Source organism: Hevea brasiliensis, chromosome 17, assembly GCF_030052815.1.
Source record: "Hevea brasiliensis isolate MT/VB/25A 57/8 chromosome 17, ASM3005281v1, whole genome shotgun sequence".
NCBI lineage: Eukaryota > Viridiplantae > Streptophyta > Magnoliopsida > Malpighiales > Euphorbiaceae > Hevea > Hevea brasiliensis.
Window position 1 is genome coordinate 46,237,413 of NC_079509.1, and position 23,727 is coordinate 46,261,139.

General features: G+C 37.1%; 1 protein-coding gene across 1 annotated transcript; it reads left to right on the top strand.

Moving 5' to 3' along the window:
• The first annotated feature begins 7,796 nt into the window (after positions 1 to 7,796).
• Positions 7,797 to 23,315, top strand: LOC131175287 (uncharacterized). Its single transcript, XM_058139004.1, has 3 exons — positions 7,797 to 8,172; positions 8,269 to 8,382; positions 22,138 to 23,315. Exons 1-3 carry the CDS (start codon positions 7,797 to 7,799, stop codon positions 22,302 to 22,304), a joined length of 657 nt encoding a protein of 218 aa, XP_057994987.1. The 3' UTR covers positions 22,305 to 23,315.
• The last annotated feature ends 412 nt before the right edge of the window (positions 23,316 to 23,727 follow it).

A 23,727-nucleotide genomic window follows, 5' to 3' on the forward strand; every position in this document is an offset into this window, starting at 1 on the left:
GACAAAAATTACTTTCTCTTAAATTCTATGCCTGCTCTCCATCTTAAGCCGAGGCCTTTTTCCCTCCATGGGACTGCAATGGGCAGGAGCCCCTTATCAATGGGCAAAGCTAAATTCGCAGCAATTGGCAAAGCCCCTTTCTGCAATGGGTGATAGCCTCATTTCATAAGCTGAAAGCTAAATAATCTTTTCCACCATTCTCCTATTTGTAATGTTAATTCTCTCAATCCTAATCTGATTAGAAGTCTCACTCAATTTAGGAATAACACTAAGATAAGAGTTCTACTTTATATAGGAAATATTCTTCTATCTTATTAAACAATATTTCTTCCATTTAAATTAGGAAAAGATCTCTTTAAATCCTACTAGAATTTTAAGTCATAATTCTAATAATCTCTACCTTAACTCAAAATCCATAAACTATTGCACAACTCGAATTCTTGGGTGCCTTCAATTATCACATCTCTATGCTTGAGCTTGAACCCTTTAAATTATCAATTTCTCCAATCTTTATTTTGGGTGTAACTTGCTTCTTTCTTCAAAAAATCTTCACGTCATTGACCATCTTGATTTCATATCAAGAGCTTCACCTGAATTTTAACTCTCCACCATCACCATTGTTGTATGTGCGACTTTCCACATATCGCAGTAGCTCTACATTCAACCAAACTTACAAAGATCATCTACATGCTCTGGTACCAATTTATTGTGCATCATGGAAGTGTGTAAATTATAAAGAAATAAAGAAAACACACAAAATAATAATATTTACGTGATTCATCTTCTCAACATAAGGCTACATCAACGAGCATGCAATCTTTCACTATCTTTAAATAATAAATCATCAATTTACAAGCTCAAACTACACTATCCATCATCCCAATTATACCCAAGAGAACCCATACTACATACATCAAACTACTTATAGTAAATATATTAGTTAGTCTCTCTCAGTCTCCTCTAGATATAATCAAATATATTTATTATTTTAATCGCTACATCACAAAGAGTGTCTTCAACTATATGGGCAAGAGCCCTCTCACCAATGGACAAGAATTACTTTCTCTTAAATTCTATACTCTCTTTTCACCTTAGCCTGAAGCTTCTTTCCCTCCATGGGACTGCAATGGACATAAGCCTTTCACCAATAAGTAAGAGCCCCTCATCAATAGGCAAAGCCAAATCCTCATCAATAGGCAAAGCCCATTTCTGCAATGGGTGATAGCCTCACTCCATAAGTTGAAAGCTAAATAATCTTTTCTACCATTCTCCTATTTATGGCGTTAATTCCCTCAATCCTAATCTGATTAGGAGTCCCACTCAATTTAGGAATAACACTAAAATAATAGTTCTACTTTATATAAGAAATATTCCTCTATTCTATTGAGAAATATTTCTCACGCTTAAATTAGGAAAATGTGTCTCCAAACCCCAGTCGGATTTTGAGTCATAATTCTAATAGTCTTAATTTTTAGTAATTTTTTTATAATATATATATATAATTTATTATTTTACAAATTTTTTGAAAAATTTATTTATTTGAATTTTTTTATTTATTATTTAGAAATTTAATTTTTCAATATATATTTTTTAAAATTAGCAACCAACTTTTCAGTTGCTAGATTAGTTGTAAATAGTAACCAATTTACAAAATGATTACAAAATTATAAAATTAAAGATACCAATTTTTTTGTAATTAATTATATTACGGTTGTTATTAATAAGCAATTTTAATTGCTAAATCGGTTACTACTAGTAGCTGATTTTTTTTTTACCAAAAGTTTTATTTTTAAAAAAAAATTTAATTAATTTCGTAACTAATTTTGTTATTTGTTGCTATTTATAACTAGCCTCATCGTAATCGACTGAATCGACTACTAAATTGATTAGCAACCATTTTTAATAAATTAGCAAATGATTTGGCCGGTTGCTATTTTTTTTTTTTTTAAGTGAATGGATTGATACTAAATTTGTCACCTAATTCCATTGTTGGACCTCATTGATCTATAATAACCATTGCAAGTGAACAACGATTGTCAATTACAATGCCTCAATATTCCATAAACAATAACTATGAAAAGTAACTAGTGGGTGAAAAATCAAGATTATCTCTCTTGAGGTAATTCAGCATTCTAATGACAAAGATGCAACTTGTTTTTTTCGATCCAATGACTCTAAAACCCTACTTTACTTCTATATTATTAACTTTTGGATTTACCTGTCTATTTAAAAGTAGAGAATATTATTTTGGTGTACGAAATATACTTAGAATGTGAAAAATAAAAAGGTAGTGGAGCTGAATAAATTAATTATTAGATATGTAGCTGTGACATTGGGTTAATGGAATAATGAAATTATGGCTAGCTGCACAAAGGCTACCTTGGTTGACAATATTTGAAAGAACTATTTTAGAAGGTTTTAATTTATTTTTAATTTTATAAATTGTTATTTATGAATATTATATTATTATTTTATATGCCTGTGAAATAATTCATTAACCCCTCCTCAACAAGATTAAAGCCTTTTGGTCGCTAAAATAGCAAGTAAATATTAAATGATATTTCTTTTTGAACAAATAATGAAGGCTTTTTGAGTATGATGGTTACAATCCCCTTAAGTTCGAGACTTGGGATTACTGATTGACGTCCTCGATTTAATTTAATCTCATAAGAAGGAACCTACCACTGAACCCGAGACAGTATTCAATGAGACAAACCATTAGACAATATTGACGATAACTCCTAGCCAACTAATTTAACCAATTCTATTACCTAACAGAATTGGTTTTCTATCATTAGTTCAAATTAATTTGTTGCATTTATCTCATTATTTCTTGATGTAAATCTGTGCATATCTTGTTGTTACTCTTATCTCCTTGTATTGCTATTTATATCTGCAACTTATGTATTGAAAACATGAGAACCAAAAACCATTATAGCTGCAAATCTTTATGGTATCAAAGCGTACAAATACTCAAACGAGTTAAGATCTAGAAATGTGAGAAGTAAGTGAAAATACCATTGTCCCACCACAAATTACCTCCACCACCATTCCACTTAATTCTCAAAACACCTTGATTTGCATTAATGCTGCAACACAACTTCCACTCAAGCTAAACTCTTTACATTATCCCTCATGGCATGGTCAATTTCTTGCCCTCTTTATTGGTCTAGATTTAATTGGATATGTCAATGGAACACTTCCATGTCCTCCATCTACCATAGCATCTGATCAAACCACAAAACCCAATCTTGCTTATGCAATTTGGCTTCATCAAGACAACCTACTTCTTCACGCCATACTTGCTTCTATCTCTGATTCATTGATATTTTTTATTTCAGCATCAAAAACATCCAAAGATGCTTGGAAAAAAGTTAGTTACACTCTTTGCCAATAAATCCCGTTCTCGTGTTATGCATATCAAGGAAAAGCTCTCTATACCTCGTGGCTCCAATTCTCTATCTGATTATCTCCAATCTATTAAAGCCATAGCATATGAACTTGCTTTCATTAATTCACATCTCATTGATGATGATATCACCATACATGTTCTGAATGGTGTAGGCCCTGAATTCATAGAAATCACCATAGCTATTAGAGCACATGAAACACCAATTTCTTTTGAAGAGGTCCATGAAAAACTCACTGATTATGATGCCTTTCTGAAGAAAGACACCTCCTATGAAATTCCAATTATCACTGCCAATGTCACAAGATGTAATACGTAGCCACAAACCTCCTTCAATTCCCCACAATGCACTATCCAACATATCAACAGTTTCTTAAGGACTAGAGGTCAATTCTTGTGCCCTTCCCAGCCACGCAACAACACCTCTCGCTTCCAGTCTCAGACGCAATGTTAGTTTTTTGATCGTTATGGATATACTGCTAAGACTTGTTTCAAAGTCAAGTAAGGACATAACAATTTTTTGTCCGCAAATGCAACTGTCACTTCAAATGCCAATTCATCTCCATTGTTTCTGGATACTGCAGCCTCACATCATGTTACTTGCGATCTTGGCAATCTTTCAATCCATTTTGAATACACTAGCCCAGATGAAATTTTGATAGGTGATGGATCAAGTTTGCTAATCACTCATACAGGAACCACAATTTTTACTCATCCCTCAAATTCTTTTAATTTAATTGATGTTTTATGTGTAACTACCATGAAGAAGAATTTGGTTTCTATTTCCCAATTTTGTTTGACCAACAACGTATCTATTGAATTCTTTCCCATCTTTTTCAATGTGAAGGATCTCACTACAGGGGCACTTCTCATTTAAGGCAGGAATAAAGATGGCGTATATGAGTGGCCAATGAGGGACCATCCACCTGCTCCTATAACTTCTGCTAGTGTCTTGGTCACCCATCACAAAAGATTCTTCAACAACTATCTAAAATTGTCTCTCTGGTTGTTCCCTCAAGTGCTTCCTCTTGTGAATTTTGTTTATGTAATAAAAGTCACCGTTTACCATTTGGGGACTCCTCCCTTTCTTTTAATTCTCCATTAAAACTTGTGTGTTCAGATGTTTGGGGTCCAGCACCTTTTAATTCTATTGACAACCATCGTTTTTATATTATTTTTGTTGATCACCATACACGTTACACTTGGTTGTTCCCATTAAAACACAAATCTGTTATTGCTATCATTTTCCAAAGTTTAAGGCCTAAGCTGAAAGACTATTCTAAAAATCATTAATTCAATTATACACATGGGGGTTGTTGGGGGGGGGGGGGGGGGGGCCGCGGGGGCGGGCGCGAATTCTTAGCTCTTAAACCTTTTCTTGAATAGCATGGGATCCAACACTTGCTCACTCCACCACATACACCACAAAATAATGGAATTTCAGAAATAAAACACCATCACATCATTGAAATAGGTCTCACTCTTCTCCAAACTGCTTCCTTACCTGCACATTTTTGGTCTTATGCTTTCTAAACAGCCTGTTATCTCATAAATTGACTCCCTACTCCTGTTCTTTCTATGTCCTCTCCCTATCAAAAGTTATTTGGAACAGTCCCCAACTATGACAAGTTAAGAACATTTGGTTGTCTCTGTTTCCCATGGTTGTAGCCTTACATTCGACATAAACTTCAACAAAAGTCCTTGTGTTTTTATTAGTTACTCAGCTAACCAGAGTGCTTATCTTTGTTTTGATTATAAAATAGGCAAAACTTTTACTTCCAAACACTTGGTTTTTGATGAATCTATCTTCCCTTATGCTACCAATAATCTTGATCTATAAAGAGTTGCTAACCCCGATAAAATACATTGGCTCTCCTCTGCTGTTACCACTCCTTTATATAGTTCCTCTCTCTAACAACTTACTAGCATGGTGGACTCTACCTCATCCACTCAGGTATGTTTATCTTCTTCTGACTCCTTGACCGATGAGCACCACTCTGCTAACACAGATCCACTAGCCCAATCTACTCTTGCATCACCTACCACACAAATGACAGTCACAAATCCATCACCTCCTTCCCATACCTTTCCTAGAACACATTAAATGACCACTCGTTCCATGAATAACTTTTATAAACCTAAACAACTTCACTCCACAATCACCAACCCTATTCCATCTTCATAGGAACCCACTTGTGTCACTCAAGCTTTGAAAGATGAAAAATGGCTTGCTGCTCTCTCTACTGAATTCAATGCCTTAATTATGGCACTTAGAGTTTGGCTCCTTTGCTACCTGGGAAACAGGCTGTTGGCTGTAAGTGGGTGTTTCCCATCAAACGAAACTCGAATGGTAGCATTTCTCAGTATAAGGTGTGACTTGTTGCCAAGGGGTTTCATCAGAGACTTGGGTAGGACTTTACTGACACCTTCAGTCCCATTGTTAAACCCATTACCATTCAGGTAATGCTTACAATTGCTATCTGCAATGGTTGGAAGTTGCAACAATTAGATGTAAACAATGCATTTCTCCTTGGATCATTGAATTAAGAAGTATACATGGTCCAACCTCTTGGATTTGTTGATTCTAATCACTCTTCCTATGTGTTCAGACATCACAAATCAATCTACGGTTTGAAATAGGCACCTTGTGTATGGTATATAGCTCTCTCAAACTTTCTGCACTCTTGTGGCTTTATCAATTCTAAAGCAGATGCTTCTTTATTCATGTACACACACAACGGTTGCGTTATTTATTTCCTTGTATATGTGGATGATTTTATAGTGACTGGCAATAATGACAGCAAGATTGCAGATTTTCCAACCATATTGGCACAACAATTCTCCGTTAAAAAGCATGCTCCTCTTCACTATTTTCTTGGAATTTCAATAAACAAATTCAATGGTGGTGTGCTCTTGTCTTAGCATCAATACATTATTGCCTTGTTGAAACGTACACATATGGAACAAGCTAAACTAATTGGCTCACCTCTTGCCACCACTAGTTCACTTAGTCTCCTAGATGGTAGTCCTACTACTGATATTCATACTTATCGGAGTTTTATTGGATCTCTTCAGTACTTGTCATTCACCCGTCCATATATTAGTTATGCTATTAATAAACTAGCTCAGTTTATACATAAACCATCAGAATTACATTGGCAAGCTCTCAAATGGATTCTTCGCTGCCTATAGGGCACTGTATACCATGGTCTCTTTCTTTAGCCTTACAAAAAATTTTCACTCACAACATTTTTTGATGCTGATTGAGCAAGTGACAAAGATAGCTTCTTATCTACAAGTGCCTATGTGATTTATCTTGGTAGTACTTTGGTGTCATGGCATTCAAAATGCCAACACTCAATTACTAGGTCATCCACAGAGGCAGAATACCGAGCCGTTGCAACTCCCACATCTGAACTTTTATGGCTCAGGTCATTGCTTCAAGAACTACAACTGTTTATCACTTGTAGGCCATTGATTCTCTGTGACAATATTGGTGCAACTTACTTTTGTGCAAATCCTGTTTTTCACTATAGAATGAAGCATCTTTCTCTTGACTACCACTTTGCTCATGAGCAAGTCACCTCTGGTTGCTTAGCCGTTCAACATATTTCGAGCAAAGATCAGCTTGCTAATCTACTGACCATGCCTCAGTCTAAGTCCAGGCTGCAACATCTTCGATCCAAGAATGGTGTCTCCGATGGGAGCACCATCTTATGGGGGCGTATTGAGGATAACTCCCGGCCAACTGATTTAACCAATTATGTTACCTAATAGAGTTGGTTTTTTATCATTAGTTCAGATTAATTTGTTACATTTATCTCATTATTTCTTGACGTAAATCTGTGCATATCTTGTTGTTACTCTTATCTCCTTGTACTGCTATTTATATCTGTAACTTATGTATTGAAAACATGAGAATAAAAAACGATTATAGCTGCAAATCTTTAAACAACTCGCCGTTGCCTCCTATTATACTTTTAAGTAGAAATAATATTTAGTGATTATACTAGTGTGAAATCAAATCGTAGTGGGACAATATTAAATAATATTTCATGGCATCAATAATATATTAATAACATGCATATACATTTATGCTCTAATAAATCAACCACTAAAATAAAAATCCTTACAAAATATACTAAAAAATTAACATAAAATCAAACTCTAATTAATGTTACCTTTAATTTTAATTTTTTTAGTTCCTTTCATTTAAATTAAGTAATTCAACAATTTCATCTCTAAATTTTTAAATTTTTATTTTATATATTTACATAAAATAATATTTATTTTTTATAACATTAATTATTTAATTTATAAAACATAAAGTGATGTATAAATTATTTGTAGGTGTAAAAGGCACCGAATTACCCTTGCCACTTGCCAAATGTATTACACACGTTCCAAAATAAGAGTAAAGCAGCCATTTGCCCTTCTCTTCCATCGACACATACGTATCCAAAACCACACAAACCGCCATAAACATCCGGGATTCTTTAATTGTTTCGGATCAGTTCCTCTCTGTTCTCTGTTTTCAATTTTCTTTGAAAATTTAACAAAAACGGAAAGGGAGAAGAGAGCATTATTAAGAGTTCAAAACAGGATTCATAAGAAACCCATCATCAAAAGAAACAAGAAAAGAATATTGCTCAAGAAAGTTGTGGACTATCTAAAATCAGATACTTACATGTTTGCCCCTTTGATCTCTTTAACATCAACTCATCAATTTCTAGAATCAAGGATCGTCTCTTCTTCCACTAGCAGTACAACTTTTCTCATCCTCCATATAGTTTAGTTTTGCTTTGCATGTTTTCTGACTGTGTTGGCTAAAAGAAGCTTTAATTCCATTTTGCTCTTAGGAGTGGAAATGAAGGATTACATGAAAGGTAGGAATGAAAGCTGCTTGCGGGAGAAGGTTGTGAACTATCTCAAATCTGATTATTTCTTCTATGCTCCCCTGTTTGCTCATCGACGTATTACTTCTCCTAAAGTTTCTATTTCTTATATTGTTCAATTTGTTGTGCATTTTCGTTCTCACATGGAGTGGCAATGCGTTTATTCATGATTTTTTTTTATATTTTTTTAGATTTTATTCATGGATTTTTGGTTGATCCAAAAGCATATGAAAATATTTTTTAATGGAATGATATATATATGTGTCTTATTAATTAATCATTTTGTCAATTTATTGTGCAGGTTATTTATTATTTATTTTCATAATATAATTTAATATTTATTTTATTATATTTTATATTTTTAAAAACAAACTACAAAATTTTATTAATAAATATTTTAATTAATTATATATATCAAATAATTTTTGAAATAAATTGATCAATAAATTTTTTTATTATTTTTTAAATTATATTCATTTTTTATGTATCGCTGTTTAGTGAAGTGACTTACTTTTGTAAATTATCTTTTAAGGCCGGTTTTCATATTTAGACTAGTCTTAATAATATAATTTAATTATTTTTCTATGTTGTATATTTTTGAAATAATATTTTTTTTCCTAAATATAGTAAATGTAATTTAGATATGTATTTTAAGTAATTATATGTTTATCGAAATCAAATTAAAATTTCATTTATTAAGTAATTATCAATTTTTTTAAAGTATTCTTTATAAGAATATAATATTTTTAAAATATAAATGAAATAAAAAAAATGTATGATTTAAAAGAATATATCCATAATAATAAATATAATAATAAGTATACTTAAAGATATTGTTTTAAATTAGATATTATGCTAATATTTAAGAAATAATAAAAAAATGAAAAGTCAAATCATTTCTTAATTTATTATTTTCATTTTTTGTTTCTGTTATTTTTGCATTTGTAAATCTTCATTATTTTTTTTTATAATATTTTGTATTTTTTAAAATAAAATTTAACTAATTATATAAATTATTAAAAAGTTATAAAGCTAATGACATACTTCTTTATTCTGATTATTTGATAATTGAAATTTTGATCAATTTGCAACCATTGTGCAGACTTCCAAAATTTATAAGACTCATGAAATTAATCTTGCTATTATAAATTAGCAAATTAGTGATTTTTAATAACTGGGTAGTAACAAATTATGAGAGACATATATATGTATTTTTAAAAAAATATTATAATTTAATTATTTTTAAATAATATGATTGATAATAAGTTTTTTCTTTTTAAATTATATGTTAAATGGCGATTTTTAAAGCATTATTATCAAGTTGTTGTTATTATTATTATTTTAAGTCATGTTCTAAGTTCATGTCATGTGGTGCTTTTAAATGTGGTTAGTGAAATGGAGGTTAACCGTTTGTTGAAATTCTAACTCGGATGCAATTTGAGCGTCTAGCACAAGCTGGCTTTTAAATAGCTTTGGATAGCACAAGCTGGAGAGAATAAGAATATAAGAATTTGCCCAAAGAAATATATGGTGCCTCGTAAAGTGTTGGTTGTGGGCATAAATCTTTACCTTTGAATAGGGTAAGCAGAATTCGGTTTTAATTTATAAATTTTTCGGTTATTTTGATTTGATTTGATTAAAAAAAAAGATAAAATAAAATCAAATTGATATAAATTAAATTGTAAGATAAGTTTTATGTCTGGCATAGAAGTGAAGTTGTTTGGTCGGCATTGTCATTCCATGTTCCTTAGCTCTCTCACTTGTTTCTTCCATCTAGGGAGATTTTAGTACTCTTATTTTAATTTGGTTGATTTAATTTTTTTTCCCGCTTTTTTAGTTTTAAATATTTTGCTGTTTTAATTTTATGTATATTTTATATTTATTCATTGTTTTATGTTTTCTTTTGTAGAAATGTGTAAAATTAATGAGATTTTTTTTTATAAAATTTATTTTTGTTGTTGTTTTTCTTATAGAATTAGTTAGATTAAATGAATATTGTGTTTCTTGTGCTATGGATGAATACTGTGCACTTGAAATATTGAGATTTATTGAACATTTATTTGAAAATAATATGCTTTATTTTGAGAATCAATCAATTGAATTAGTCAAATCAAATTGATTTGGTTTGATTTAATTTGTTTTTTATTTAATTTGTTTCAATTCAATTTTGAAAAATATTAAATTCAATTTATTCAATTTTAGACAGAACAGAACCTATTGGTTCATAGCATGAGGGTTCTGCCATTGAAGAATTTCTAAAAGAAAAATGTCAACTTGACTTATTAAAACATAAAATAAACGCCAAATAAGCAATTATGAGTTGAATAATTCTTGATTGCATAAAATTATTATTTAAAGATTAAATTGTAAAGGATTATAGGCAACATTGGTGAATCATTTGATAAATTATGATTATGTAAATATAAATATTTTTATTCTTATTATTGTCATGTGGTTCTTTAAAAATAATTATATATCATTTTGAAAATTAAATTCTAAATTTATGCAATAGTATGACCGAAATTATATAGCTTTTTCAGTTACATAATTCTGATTTTGCAATAAATAATAAGTGATACTGATCCTTAAACGGAGTGTATTGAACTAGCTAGGGCCATGACTTGCTTTGACAGGGCCTAGACAAGGCCAATAGGCCTTCATTAACTGGCCCAAGGGAAACAATATTCCTTGAATGATCATTAGTTCAAAAGTGTTAAGGGCTTTATTGAAGCCTGTCTTATCATACTGTTGGTTGTCTTTGTTTGTTGTCTATATGAGAAGATTGGATCTTTTGGCATAATAATAATAATAATAATAATAAAACATTTGTTTCAAAATTCATCTTTTTTTGTTCTTTTGTTGAGATTTTAAAATACTAAAATTTATTTGTCATTTAAAAAAAAATAATAATAATATTATAAGTGATTACTTAATAGTTTAAGAATTCTGTAACACCCCAAATTTTTAAATTTTATGAGCATTTTTGGTATTTTAATTTTATTTAAATTTTAGGAAAATTTTTTGAGATTTTTCGGATTTTAAAAATCGGATTCGATTTTCAGAAAATATAAACTTTGATGATTTTTAAAAATTAATTTAAAGACCACGTGGTAAAACTAAAAATATATTTAGAGTCTACGTATTTTTCTGAGTTTTATGGAATTTTTTTCGGAATTTTTGGACCTCGTTTTCGGTCCCGAGGCAGAGTAAAAATTCAAAATTTTGTATGTCGAATCGAACCGGCCGAATTGAACCGGACCAGTCGAATCGGACCGGCTCCCTTCCCTTTTTTCTTCCCTGCGCACGTTGTTCCCTCTCCCCTTCTCTCTCTCTTTTCTCTCTCCTCCATCCCCTGCCGCCGGCCAGCCACCTCCCCCTGCAACCCCAGCCCACCGGCGCCGCCACCCTGCCACCCGGCCCGGTGGCGCGCCCGAGCACTGGAAGCGCGTCGAATTCCCTCCCTCGCGCGCGCAGCATTTCGGCTTCTCCGGCCAAAATCCGGCCGATCTGGCCACCAATTGGACCGAGTCTTGTGTCTAAAATCATCTACTCGGCGAGAACTTTCCATAGACACCAAGAACGCCGAAATCTATCGAGCGGTTTGTCCGATTTTTGCTCGGGAAGATTTTAGCCCATTTCGACTTTTGAGCTAGATTTCTCGAAAACCGTGAATCCCACGAGAAAACCGAGGGTACCAGCACGCTCCACTCATCGAGAGCTTCGCGGCAACATAAATTTCAAATTTTTCCGACACCGTTTTTCGGTGGGTCCCACGGAACTTCGCAGTGTTTTTCCGAGCATTTAATGAGCTTAGAAAATTCTGAAAAATTTATGTACTAACCCCCGTGTTATGGGCTTCGTGTTGGTATCCTCTATTCGAGGATATTCGGCGATTGATCGGTGCGTGAAATTAGGCGAATGCACTTCTTCGAAAAGTCTCCGAATTGGACCGAGGTTTTGGCTAGCCCCCCATTGTCAGACGTCCCGAGCGCGTTCCCGAAGTCGGAATTGGCAAAGGTAAACCCGAACCTTGCTTTTTCGTAATTTTCTAGTGCTTAAATAGGATTAAAAATCCATAAAATATTCGTGGTAGCTTAGAAAATTATGATTCTTTTTGCAATAGCCTAGTAATATTGCTAAGGACTGCGGGGCAAAGTTTTAGAATTTTTAGAGCTTATTTGGGCAGTTTTTGCAAAAATAGTCAATTATAAGGACTAAATTGAAATATTATATACTGTGATGGATGATTGATTTGATGGGCCCAGGAGGGGCTGTGTGATATGATTGAGCTGTGGATATATGGATTGTAAATATAGAAGTGTGTTTTGAGCCATTTTACAGGTTGGGTAGGTCCTAGGTATAGGGGAGACTCTGCCGGATTTTCGGCACGACTTAGGACGTATTGGTCTTTTTCTTTGTTTGTATTGAGTCAAATTTATTAAATGATTGTAATAAAATTGTCAGGTGAGCCGGGACAGCCTTCTTCCTCCGCCCAGCCGCCACAGTGATTGTCGTCAAGTCTGTGAGTAAAATATTAATTTTAATTGTAATTTCGATATTATTATATGTTCAGCATGCCCATGCATCACTTATATGCATATATATTTATGTAGTTAAACTCTAGGCACGATTTATGTTGCATTCATAACTGTTAACGTGCCATGAGTGTTGTTGTGGTAATTTGGAGCAGTGTGCGTGCGTTGGCGTGCGTGTGATGTGGTGTGGACTATGGATAGGACGGGTAGTCACGGCTTGAGTTCTTCGCTGGGACCCGATCCTTCGGGGGGTAGTCACGGCTTGAGTTCTTCGCTGGGACCCCCGATTTGGTTATTAAGTGGAAGTCCGAGCTGAGTTCTTCGCTGGCACCAGGTTGGATTTAAGAGAGCTGTATAGGGGATCAGCTCCCATATATTATGATTGATGCTACAGGGTGCGTGAGTGCTCCAAATTACCTTTTTGATGCTATGATGTGAATTTATTGCTGATGTTGCATTTCATTCCACAGGTTGCATTAGTTTTAGATAGTTATAGAGATTATGGTTAAAATTGATATTTTACTCTCTGAGTCGAACGCTCACTCCTGTTCAATATTTTTTTCAGGCTACAGGAGGATTTTATTTTGGTTAACCTGCTTTTCTCCTTCGCAGGTTATTTATCAATATTTGTGTAATTTTATTTACTCCTAGAATTTCCGCATGTGTTAGAAATGTTTATTTGATTTGGGTCTGTAAACTAAATTATTATTGTGGACCTGTAAAATATTCTATGCATGATTGATGGATTGGATGAGGGAGCTGAGCTCCCATTTATTTTTATGATGATGAGTATGTGGAGGGTGAGCTGAGCTCCCCAATTGATGTTATATTTTGTTTACAGGTCGGGTGAGTCAAAAACTCCCCGTTGAAAGGTCCACTTTATGGCCGGACTCCGTCCGGTTGATTTCTTGAAATTGGGCCCAAATGGGCCTTAGAGTTGGGTTAAGTGAATAGTTAGGCTTACTACGGGCCTCGGGGGCTTTAGGCTGGCCCAGGTCCTAGTGCCGGTCCGGCCCATAGGTTGGGCCGTGACAAATGTGGTATCAGAGCTTAGGCTCCAGATTCTTAGGGAATGTTGTCTAAAGTGTTGGGAAGAGTCTACTAGGAGTCACATGCGGAAAAATAGGGTCCACATTCGTCTTGCATTGTCGTCTTTGCTTCTAGTTTCTGCTTCATATATTGTGTGTAAATATGAGTCTATAGAGCTGTGTAATGTGCAGTTTTGAATTTTGTGGGCTAATGCTGCTGAATTTCAGGAAAATGCGTAGAAGCAGGAGAGCTGCCACTGCACCAGAACCAGATGTGCCTGACGAGGTGTCGGCACAGGATGAGGCGCCTGCCCCGAGGAGGCGGGGTAGGAGGCCTAGAGCTGCTCAAGTAGAGGAGCAGCCACCCCCAGTACAGGATCAGTCCTTTATGGCACAGGGTCCCATGGACCCCATGGCAGCTACTCTAGCTGGTCTGCAGAGAACCATCGACATGATGGCGCAGTATATGGTCCACCCTCCACAGCAGCAGCAGTCCACCGCACCAAGAGGGGAACCTTACAAACAGATCATAAATTTCAAGAAGTTGGTGCCTGGTACTTATGATGTGTCAGACGATGCATATCGGTTTTTGGATTCCTGCAGACAGGCAGGAAATTCTGATTGGTGATAGAAGGCGATAGAGTGTATGCAGCATGTCATGGGGCCTATGCCTAGACAATGGATGAATGACTACGTGTTACCCCGGATGGAGGGCTTGACATGGGCTCAGTTTGTGGAACTTTTTATCAATCGGTTTGTGCCAGAAAGCTTCAGAGATCAGAAGCAGTGGGCCTTTGAGGCCTTAAGACAGAATGGCAGGTCTGTAGATGAATATGCTACAGAATTTCTGGAATTGAGCAGATATGCCCCTACAGCAGTATCTACAGAGACTATGAAGGTGAAAAGATTCCTAAAGGGGCTTGACAGGAGGTATGCAAACCTGGCCATGATGTCTGATCAGTCTTTTGACGTGGTAGTTGATCGAGCCAGACAGATAGAGATTAGCTATGCTGTGGATGACAGCGGAAGAGCAAAGAAAAACAGAGCAGAGGGTTCTACCGGTGTTCCCCAAATGGGTACTCCGGATAGTGGTGGCCAGAGTAATTACAGAGGAAAGAGTAGGAACAAGAGAAGTGGTTTTAGACACAAACCACGAGGATTCAGACCAGGGTACGGATCCAGCAGTGGTCACAGTTCGGGGTACAGCAGTTCTGGGTCTGGTTCAGGATCCTCTTTGGCACCGTGTGCACAGTGTGGAAGAGGACATTCAGGACCTTGTTTGATGGGGTCAGGAGTATGCTTCAGGTGTGGCCAACCAGGTCACTTTGCTAGGGAATGCCCCGTGTTCAGCGAGCCACAGATGGGGTCACAGGGTTCTGTTGCAAATGTTCCTCGCCAGTTGTATCCGGGTACTTCCAACATGGCAGGCAGTCAGTTCAGTGGCCAACAGGGCCGAGGACAAGGGGGACGTGGATTTGGAGGCAGATCAGGAGGTAGAAGTCAGTATCAAGGTTCTGCCACTCAGGGTAGGGGTCAAGCTCGGGTTTTCACCCTGACCCACCAGGATGCTCAGGCTTCCAATGCAGTTGTGGCAGGTATTCTTCTGGTCTGTTCTTATGAGGCTCGTGTTTTGATAGATCCGGGTGCTACGCACTCATTTGTCTCCCCTGTGTTTGCCATGAGGTTGGGTAGAAACCCTACAACTTTAGAGTGCCCTTTGTCATAGCTACCCCACTTAGTGACAACATAGATGTAGATATGGTTTTTCCGGGTAGCCTAGTGGTAGTGGATGGAAAGATCCTCCCAGCAGACTTGGTTCCTCTACTAGTAATGGACTTTGATGTAATTTTGGGGGTGGATTGGTTGGCAACTCATTATGCCACCTTAGACTGCAGGAACAAAAAGGTGTATTTCCACATACCTGGTGTGGAAGAGTTTAGCTTTGACGGTGACAGGAGCGTGGCTCCATATAACTTAGTGTCAGCAATTAGTGCTAGAAAAATGTTGAGGCGTGGATGCCAAGGGTATTTGGCATTGGTGAGAGATACATCTGTAGAAGGTGCCAGCATGGAAAATGTTCCTGTTGTCAGAGAATTTATGGATGTCTTCCCAGAGGAGCTTCCAGGGTTGCCACCAGGAAGGGAAATAGAGTTTTGCATTGATGTTGTGCCGGGTACAAACCCCATATCGATGCCACCTTACAGGATGGCACCAGCATAATTGAAAGAGCTGAAGGAGCAACTACAGGAGCTTTTGGACAAGGGTTTTATACGTCCGAGCACTTCACCTTGGGGCGCTCCTGTTCTATTTGTGAGAAAGAAGGATGGGTCATTGAGGTTGTGTATTGACTACAGACAGCTGAACAAGGTATCGTGAAGAACAAGTATCCACTTCCTCGGATCGATGATTTGTTTGATCGGCTCAAGGAGCTAGATTCTTTTCAAGATAGACTGCGATCGGGCTACCATCAATTGAGAATCAGGAATGAGGACGTGTCCAAAATGGCTTTCAGGACAAGATATGGTCATTATGAGTTCTTGGTGATGTCTTTTGGACTCACTAATGCACCAGCAGCCTTCATGGACTTGATGAACAGGGTGTTCAAGCCATTTTTGGACCGTTTTGTCATCGTATTCATAGATGACATTCTGGTATACTCTCGGACCGAGGAAGAACACGTGTGGCACTTGAGGATGGTGTTGCAGACGTTGAGGGAGCACCAGCTATATGCCAAATTTTCAAAATGTGAATTTTGGCTAGAAAGCATCTCATTCTTGGGACACGTGATTTCTAGTGACGGCATTCAAGTGGATCCCAAGAAAATTGAAGTCAGAATCGATTGGCTTAGGCCTACATGATCACCGAGGTGCAAAGTTTTAGGTTTAGCTACTATAGGCGTTTTGTACAAGATTTCTCCAGGATAGCGGCTCCCCTAACTAAGTTGACCAAGAAGAATGTTCCATTCATTTGGACAAATGACTGTGAGGTGAGTTTCCAGAAGCTTAAGGAGTGTCTAACCACTGCCCCTGTGTTGACACTACCTGTGAGTGGTGAAGGATACACCGTGTATTGTGACACCTCCAGAGTTGGCCTAGGGTGTGTTTTGATGCAGAATAGAAAGGTAGTGGCTTATGCTTCAAGGCAGCTGAAGAGGCATGAGCAGAACTACCCCACCCATGATTTGGAAATGGCGGCTGTAATCTTTGCACTAAAGATCTGGAGACACTATCTGTATGGTGAAGTGTGCGAGATATACACCGACCACAAGAGCTTGAAGTACATCTTCCAACAGAGGGATTTAAACTTGAGACAGAGGAGATGGATGGAGCTTCTGAAAGACTATGATTGCACCATCCAGTACCACCCTGGAAAGGCTAATGTTATGGCAGATGCCTTGAGCAGAAAATCTTCTGGCAGTTTGGCGCACATTTCAGTAGAGAAGAGACCATTGATTCAGGAGGTACATGAGTTGATGGATCAAGGTTTAATCCTAGATCTTTCAGATGAGGGGGTATTGTTGGCTCACATTTGGTGAGGCGGACTTGAGGGACAGAGTTAGAGTTTCCCAGCACAGAGACCAACAATTGATGAAGATCATAGAAAGAGTACAGCAAGGTGAAGGTGGTGAGTTTGGATTTGCCAATGATGGCGCCCTAGTGCAAGGTTCTAGGATATGTGTGCCCGATGTGGACAACCTCAGGAATGAAATCATGCGAGAGGCACACTACACACTGTACAGTGTCCACCCAGGTTCCACCAAGATGTACCATGATGTGAAAGATAGCTATTGGTGGAATGGCATGAAGAGAGACATAGCAAACTTTGTGTCCAAGTGCTTGACTTGTCAGAAGGTGAAGTTTGAACACCAGAGACCGTCAGGGAAGCTGCAAGAGCTCCCTATCCCAGAATGGAAGTGGGAAATGATCACCATGGATTTTGTGACTGGGTTACCTCGTACCACACGAGGATATGATTCGATATGGGTAATTGTGGACCGTCTAACCAAATCAGCTCACTTTTTGCCTGTGAAGACTACATATTCTATGGCACAGTACGCCCGACTCTACATTCGAGAAATAGTCAGATTGCATGGAGTTCCAGCTTCCATAATATCTGACAGAGGGCTCCAGTTCACTTCTCGGTTTTGGAGAAAGTTGCAGGAGGCACTTGGCACACAGTTGAACTTGATCTGACCTTCCACCCTCGCAGACGGACGGATCAGAAAGGACAATCCAAACACTGGAAGACATGCTTCGCATGAGTGTTTTGGATTTTGGAGGTCAATGGGATGAGCAGCTAGCTTTGGTGGAATTTGCCTACAACAACAGTTATCATTCCAGCATAGGGATGGCACCCTATGAGGCACTATATGGAAGAAAAGTGTAGGTCTCCTCTGTGTTGGATAGAAATGGGCGAAGCGAAGGTGCATGATGTAGACCTAGTGCAGTACACTTCAGAGGTAGTTCCTTTAATCAGGGAACAATCAGCTTGACTTTTAGATGGCGTAAGAGTTATGCAGACCCCAGACGGAGGGATGTGGAGTTTGCAGTGGGTGACTATGTGAATATTCCTGAAGGTTTCTCCAATGAAGGGAGTCATGAGATTTGGAAAGAAGGGCAAGTTGGCACCTCGGTATATCGGACCTTTTGAGGTTACTGATAGAGTTGGAGCAGTTGCCTACCGGTTGGAGCTACCACCCAATCTTTCTCACGTTCATCCCGTGTTTCACATCTCCATGCTCAGGAAATACATTCCAGATCCTTCTCATGTACTACAGCCGGATGTGATAGAGCTAAAGGAGAACTTGACATTTAAGGAGCAGCCTGTAGCCATAGTGGACTACCAAGTGAGACAACTGAGATCCAAACAGATCCCTATGGTTAAGGTTTTGTGGAGGAGTCAGTTAGTGGAAGAGTGCACCTGGGAGTCAGAACGGGACATGCGTAGCAAGTACCCTTATTTGTTCAATGTATAATCATGTGCTTTATTCTGCCTTGTGTAAAATTCAAGGACGAATTTTCTGTAAGGGGGGAAGAATGTAACACCCCAAAATTTTAAATTTTATGAGCATTTTTGGTATTTTAATTTTATTTAAATTTTAGGAAAATTTTTTGAGATTTTTCGGATTTTAAAAATCGGGTTCGATTTTCCGAAAATATAAACTTTAATGATTTTTAAAAATTAATTTAAAGACCACGTGGCAAAACTAAAAATATATTTGGAGTCTACGTATTTTTCTGAGTTTTCTGGAATTTTTTCGAAATTTTTGGACCTCGTTTTCGGTCCCGAGGCAGAGTAAAAATTCAAAATTTTGTATTTCGAATCGAACCGGCCGAATCGAACCGGACCGGATCGGACCGGTCGAATCGGACCGGCTCCCTTCCCTTTTTTCTTCCCCGCGCGCGTCGTTCCCTCTCCCCTTCTCTCTCTCTTTTCTCTCTCCTCCCTCCCCCTGGCCGACCACCTCCTCGCCACCCAGTAGGCCGGCGCCGCCACCCTGTCACCCCAGCCAGTCGGCCGCCGCCCAGAATGGCTGGAAACCGCGCGCGAATTCCCTCCCTCGCGCGCGCGGCGTTTCGGCTTCTCCGGCCAAAATCCGGCCGATCCGGCCACCAATTGGACCGGGTCTTGTGTCTAAAATCATCTACTCGGCGAGAGCTTTCCATAGACACCAAGAACGCCGAAATCCATTGAGCGGTTTGTCCGATTTTTGCTCGGGAAGATTTTAGCCCATTTCGACTTTTGGGCTAGATTTCTCGAAAACCGTGAATCCCACGAGAAAACCGAGGCTACCAGCGCGCTCCACTCGTCGAGAGCTTCGCGGCGACATAAATTTCAAATTTTTCCGACACCGTTTTTCGGTGGGTCCCACGGAACTTCGCAGTGTTTTTCCGAGCATTTAATGAGCTTAGAAAATTCTGAAAAATTTATGTACTAACCCCCGTGTTATGGGCTTCGTGTTGGTATCCTCGATTCGCGGAAATTCGACAGTTGATCGGGTCTGTGAAATTCCGGCCAGACAGACCCGTTACTGGAAAAGTCTCCGAATTGGATCGAGGTTTTGGCTAGCCCCATTGTCGACGCGTCGGCGCGTTCCCGAAGTCGGAATTGGCAAAGGTAAACCCGAACCTTGCTTTTTCGTAATTTTCTAGTGCTTAAATAGGATTAAAAATCTATAAAATATTCGTGGTAGCTTAGAAAATTATGATTCTTTTTGCAATAGCCTAGTAATATTGCTAAGGACCGCGGGGCAAAGTTTTAGAATTTTTAGAGCTTATTTGGGCAGTTTTTGCAAAAATGGTCAATTATAAGGACTAAATTGAAATATTACATACTGTGATGGATGATTGATTTGATGGGCGGGAGGGCTGTGTGATATGATTGAGCTGTGGATATATGGATTGTAAATATAGAAGTGTGTTTTGAGCCATTTTGCAGGTTGGGTAGGTCCTAGGTATAGGGGAGACTCTGCCGGATTTTCGGCACGACTTAGGACGTATTGGTCTTTTTTTTCTTTGTTTGTATTGAGTCAGATTTATTAAATGATTGTAATAAAATTGTCAGGTGAGCAGATGACCTTCTTCCTCCGCCCGGCCACAGTGATTGTCGTCAAGTCCGTGAGTAAAATATTAATTTTAATTGTAATTTCGATATTATTATATGTTCAAAGATGCCCATGCATCACTTATATGCATATATATTTATGTAGTTAAACTCTAGGCACGATTTATGTTGCATTCATAATCATAACGTGCCATGAGTGTTGTTGTGGTAATTTGGAGCAGCGGTGCGTGCGTTGGCGTGCGTGTGATGTGGTGTGGACTATGGATAGGGCGGGTAGTCACGGCTTGAGTTCTTCATTGGGACCCGATCCTTGAGGGGTAGTCACGGCTTGAGTTCTTCATTTGGGACCCCGATTTGGTTATTAAGTGGAAGTCCGAAATGAGTTCTTGGGCACCAAAGTTGGATTTAAGAGAGTCAGATAGGGATCGGCTCCCATATATTATGATTGATGCTACGAGTGCGTGAGTGCTCCAAATTACCTTTTGATGCTATGATGTGAATTTATTGTCGATGTTGCATTTCATTCCACAAGTTGCATTAGTTTTAGATAGTTATAGAGATTATGGTTAAAATTGATATTTTACTCTCGAGTCGAACGCTCACTCTGTTCAATATTTTTTGAGGCAAGGTACGGGAAGATTTTATTTTGGTTAACCTGCTTTTCTCCTTCGCAGGTTATTTATCAATATTTGTGTAATTTTATTTACTCCTAGAATTTCCGCATGTGTTAGAAATGTTTATTTGATTTGGGTCTGTAAACTAAATTATTATTGTGGACCTGTAAAATATTCTATGCATGATTGATGGATTGGATGAGGGAGCTGAGCTCCAATTTATTTTTATGATGATGAGTATGTGGAGGGTGAGCTGAGCTCCCCAATTGATGTTATATTTTGTTTACAGGTCGGGTGAGTCAAAAACTCCCCGTTGAAAGGTCCACTTTATGGCCGGACTCCGTCCGGTTGATTTCTTGAAATTGGGCCCAAATGGGCCTTAGAGTTGGGTTAAGTGAATAGTTAGGCTTACTACGGGCCTCAGGGGCTTTAGGCTGGCCCAGGTCCTAGTGCCGGTCCGGCCCATAGGTTGGGCCGTGACAAATTCAAAGTGTAATGCTCCTTATGGTTTAAGAACTTAAATTTACATCATTTTTTTTATTATATTTGGTATAAATGAATTACATAAAATATTATGAATCGAAATTCATTAATAAATCTAGAAAAATAAATAGAATTTTACATTTATTCTAAATATAAAATTCATTTCATTGAAAATAAATTATATTTTTAATATATATTATGCTGATAATAAAGGAATTTATTTACAAATGAAATGAAATTCACTGCTTTTGGAATTTGGAATTTTATTTTTCTTATGTTGGAAAAATACATAAAAATTACTGTGGAAAAAAAAGTTAAAATTTAATTTAAATATTGACCAAATGACTGAAAGTTAGAAAAATTATTGGATGAAACCAGTGAAAGTTAAACAATTAACTTAGTGAAGCATACAGGAAAAAGTAGTGATCCTATACAAGCATGGTAATGAATTCTAATCAAATAAATTATTGTGAATATTTGTTAAGGTTTACCTTTTTTTTATTATAATTTGATTGTAATTTGGATTCGAATGAGATAGCATATCACTAAGAGATCACTCTACACTATTTTTATTTATAAATTTTTTTTTTAATTTCTTTATGATTTCAGGTTTTGGTGAATACTATAAGCGGGACACCATGGAAGTCTCGATGGAGAAATCAATTAGGAAGGACGATGAATCCACTGTTAAGGCATCAAATGTAACAGCAGACGAGGAATGCACCCAGATCCGCAATCTTCCTGAAAGAAGTATTTCAGGTCTGCAAAAGTTGTAGCACAGGGAATCGGCGAAGCACATGGTGTACCAAAGTTTGTCGTTCATCTTCTGTGTCAGGTCATATTCCTTACCATTTGCTTTGTTACTTAACCTGATTTCATTGTCGACTTCCCCAAATTTTGCCTAATCTTGCTGGCAATTTGGATGACTTAAGGCTACCTTTTCATCAACTCTCCTTTCAGACAGGGCTCTATGCATGCAAACATTTACTGGGAAATAGTGGACTGAATTATAAGGTTTAATGGTGATGCATACGTTTCTCTTCTATAATTGATTGTGCTCTCATTGAAGTTCAAATTTGTACACTCACATCACATCTGAAAATTGAAAAAGATTCTAATAGCACTGAGTTAAAGCTCACTAGTGACTGTGATGCATACCTAACTGTAAAGTGGGATGCATTATTAAAAATTATTGATGGAAATTGGAGCATAAAGCATAATATTTGACATTGTAAGCTAGATGGTTTACCGTTCACCATTCTCCATTCTTTTTATGTAACAGAACAATACTTGTGGAACCGATTTGAGTAATTACTAGTATATAAGAATGTTCCATATATACATATATTGTCAATTTCCTTGCGAATTAATAGAAAATCAAGACTTTCTTCCTTTTGTTCCTCAACGGGGAAAGGTATGCTCCACTCACAGCTAAAGAAGCTTCTTGTTGACTAAACTATTGCAGAAACTTGGCAAGTAGACATGCAAAGCATTTTATGGTTTCGAATGTATTGAAATTTTTAATGCTGGTGTTTTCTTTGTTGAAATCTTTTGTTGGGGTGTTCACGAGTGCAAATGTGTGTACTCAAGTTGGTAATTGTAAGTTAGCAATTAATTAGGCTTCTAAATATCAGGTAAGGTGTGCTCAAATTACTTTTGACAGGTTGGGAAATGTTGTTTGTCACTCTGTGGAAATTATTTGTCGTTTACTCGGCATTATTTTTTGCAGTTGAGAAAAATATTATCTTGAATAAAGTTATTTGAGATCATGGAAATTTGATTTGGTATATATTAGTTGTAAGAATTTCAAGAGAGTTTTTTCTATTGGTGTTAAGGTTGTTTTTAGAATTGTAAGAGCTTGAGCTCTAGTCCAGCTAATGGTAAAAAAAAAATATTTTTCAAAAAAGCAGTTTTAGCTTTAATTTCAAACACGTTTTGATTGATTTATTGTAGTGATAAAATGTGTGAAATTTTCTATGATTTAGAAAGTGTTTAGAATTGTGGAGTTATCTCTATTCAAAATGGTTTAAGTTAATCAAGCTTTATGAATTCTCTTTTAATTTTTGTTTGTTGTTTGATGTGAGACTCTAATACTTTCCCTTCAAGTGTAATCAGATTGTATTCAAGTTAATATGCTCAATTGTCATTTGAACTACATGCAGTGATCCATTTAGAGTTTAACTCTTTTTTTTGCTTGAT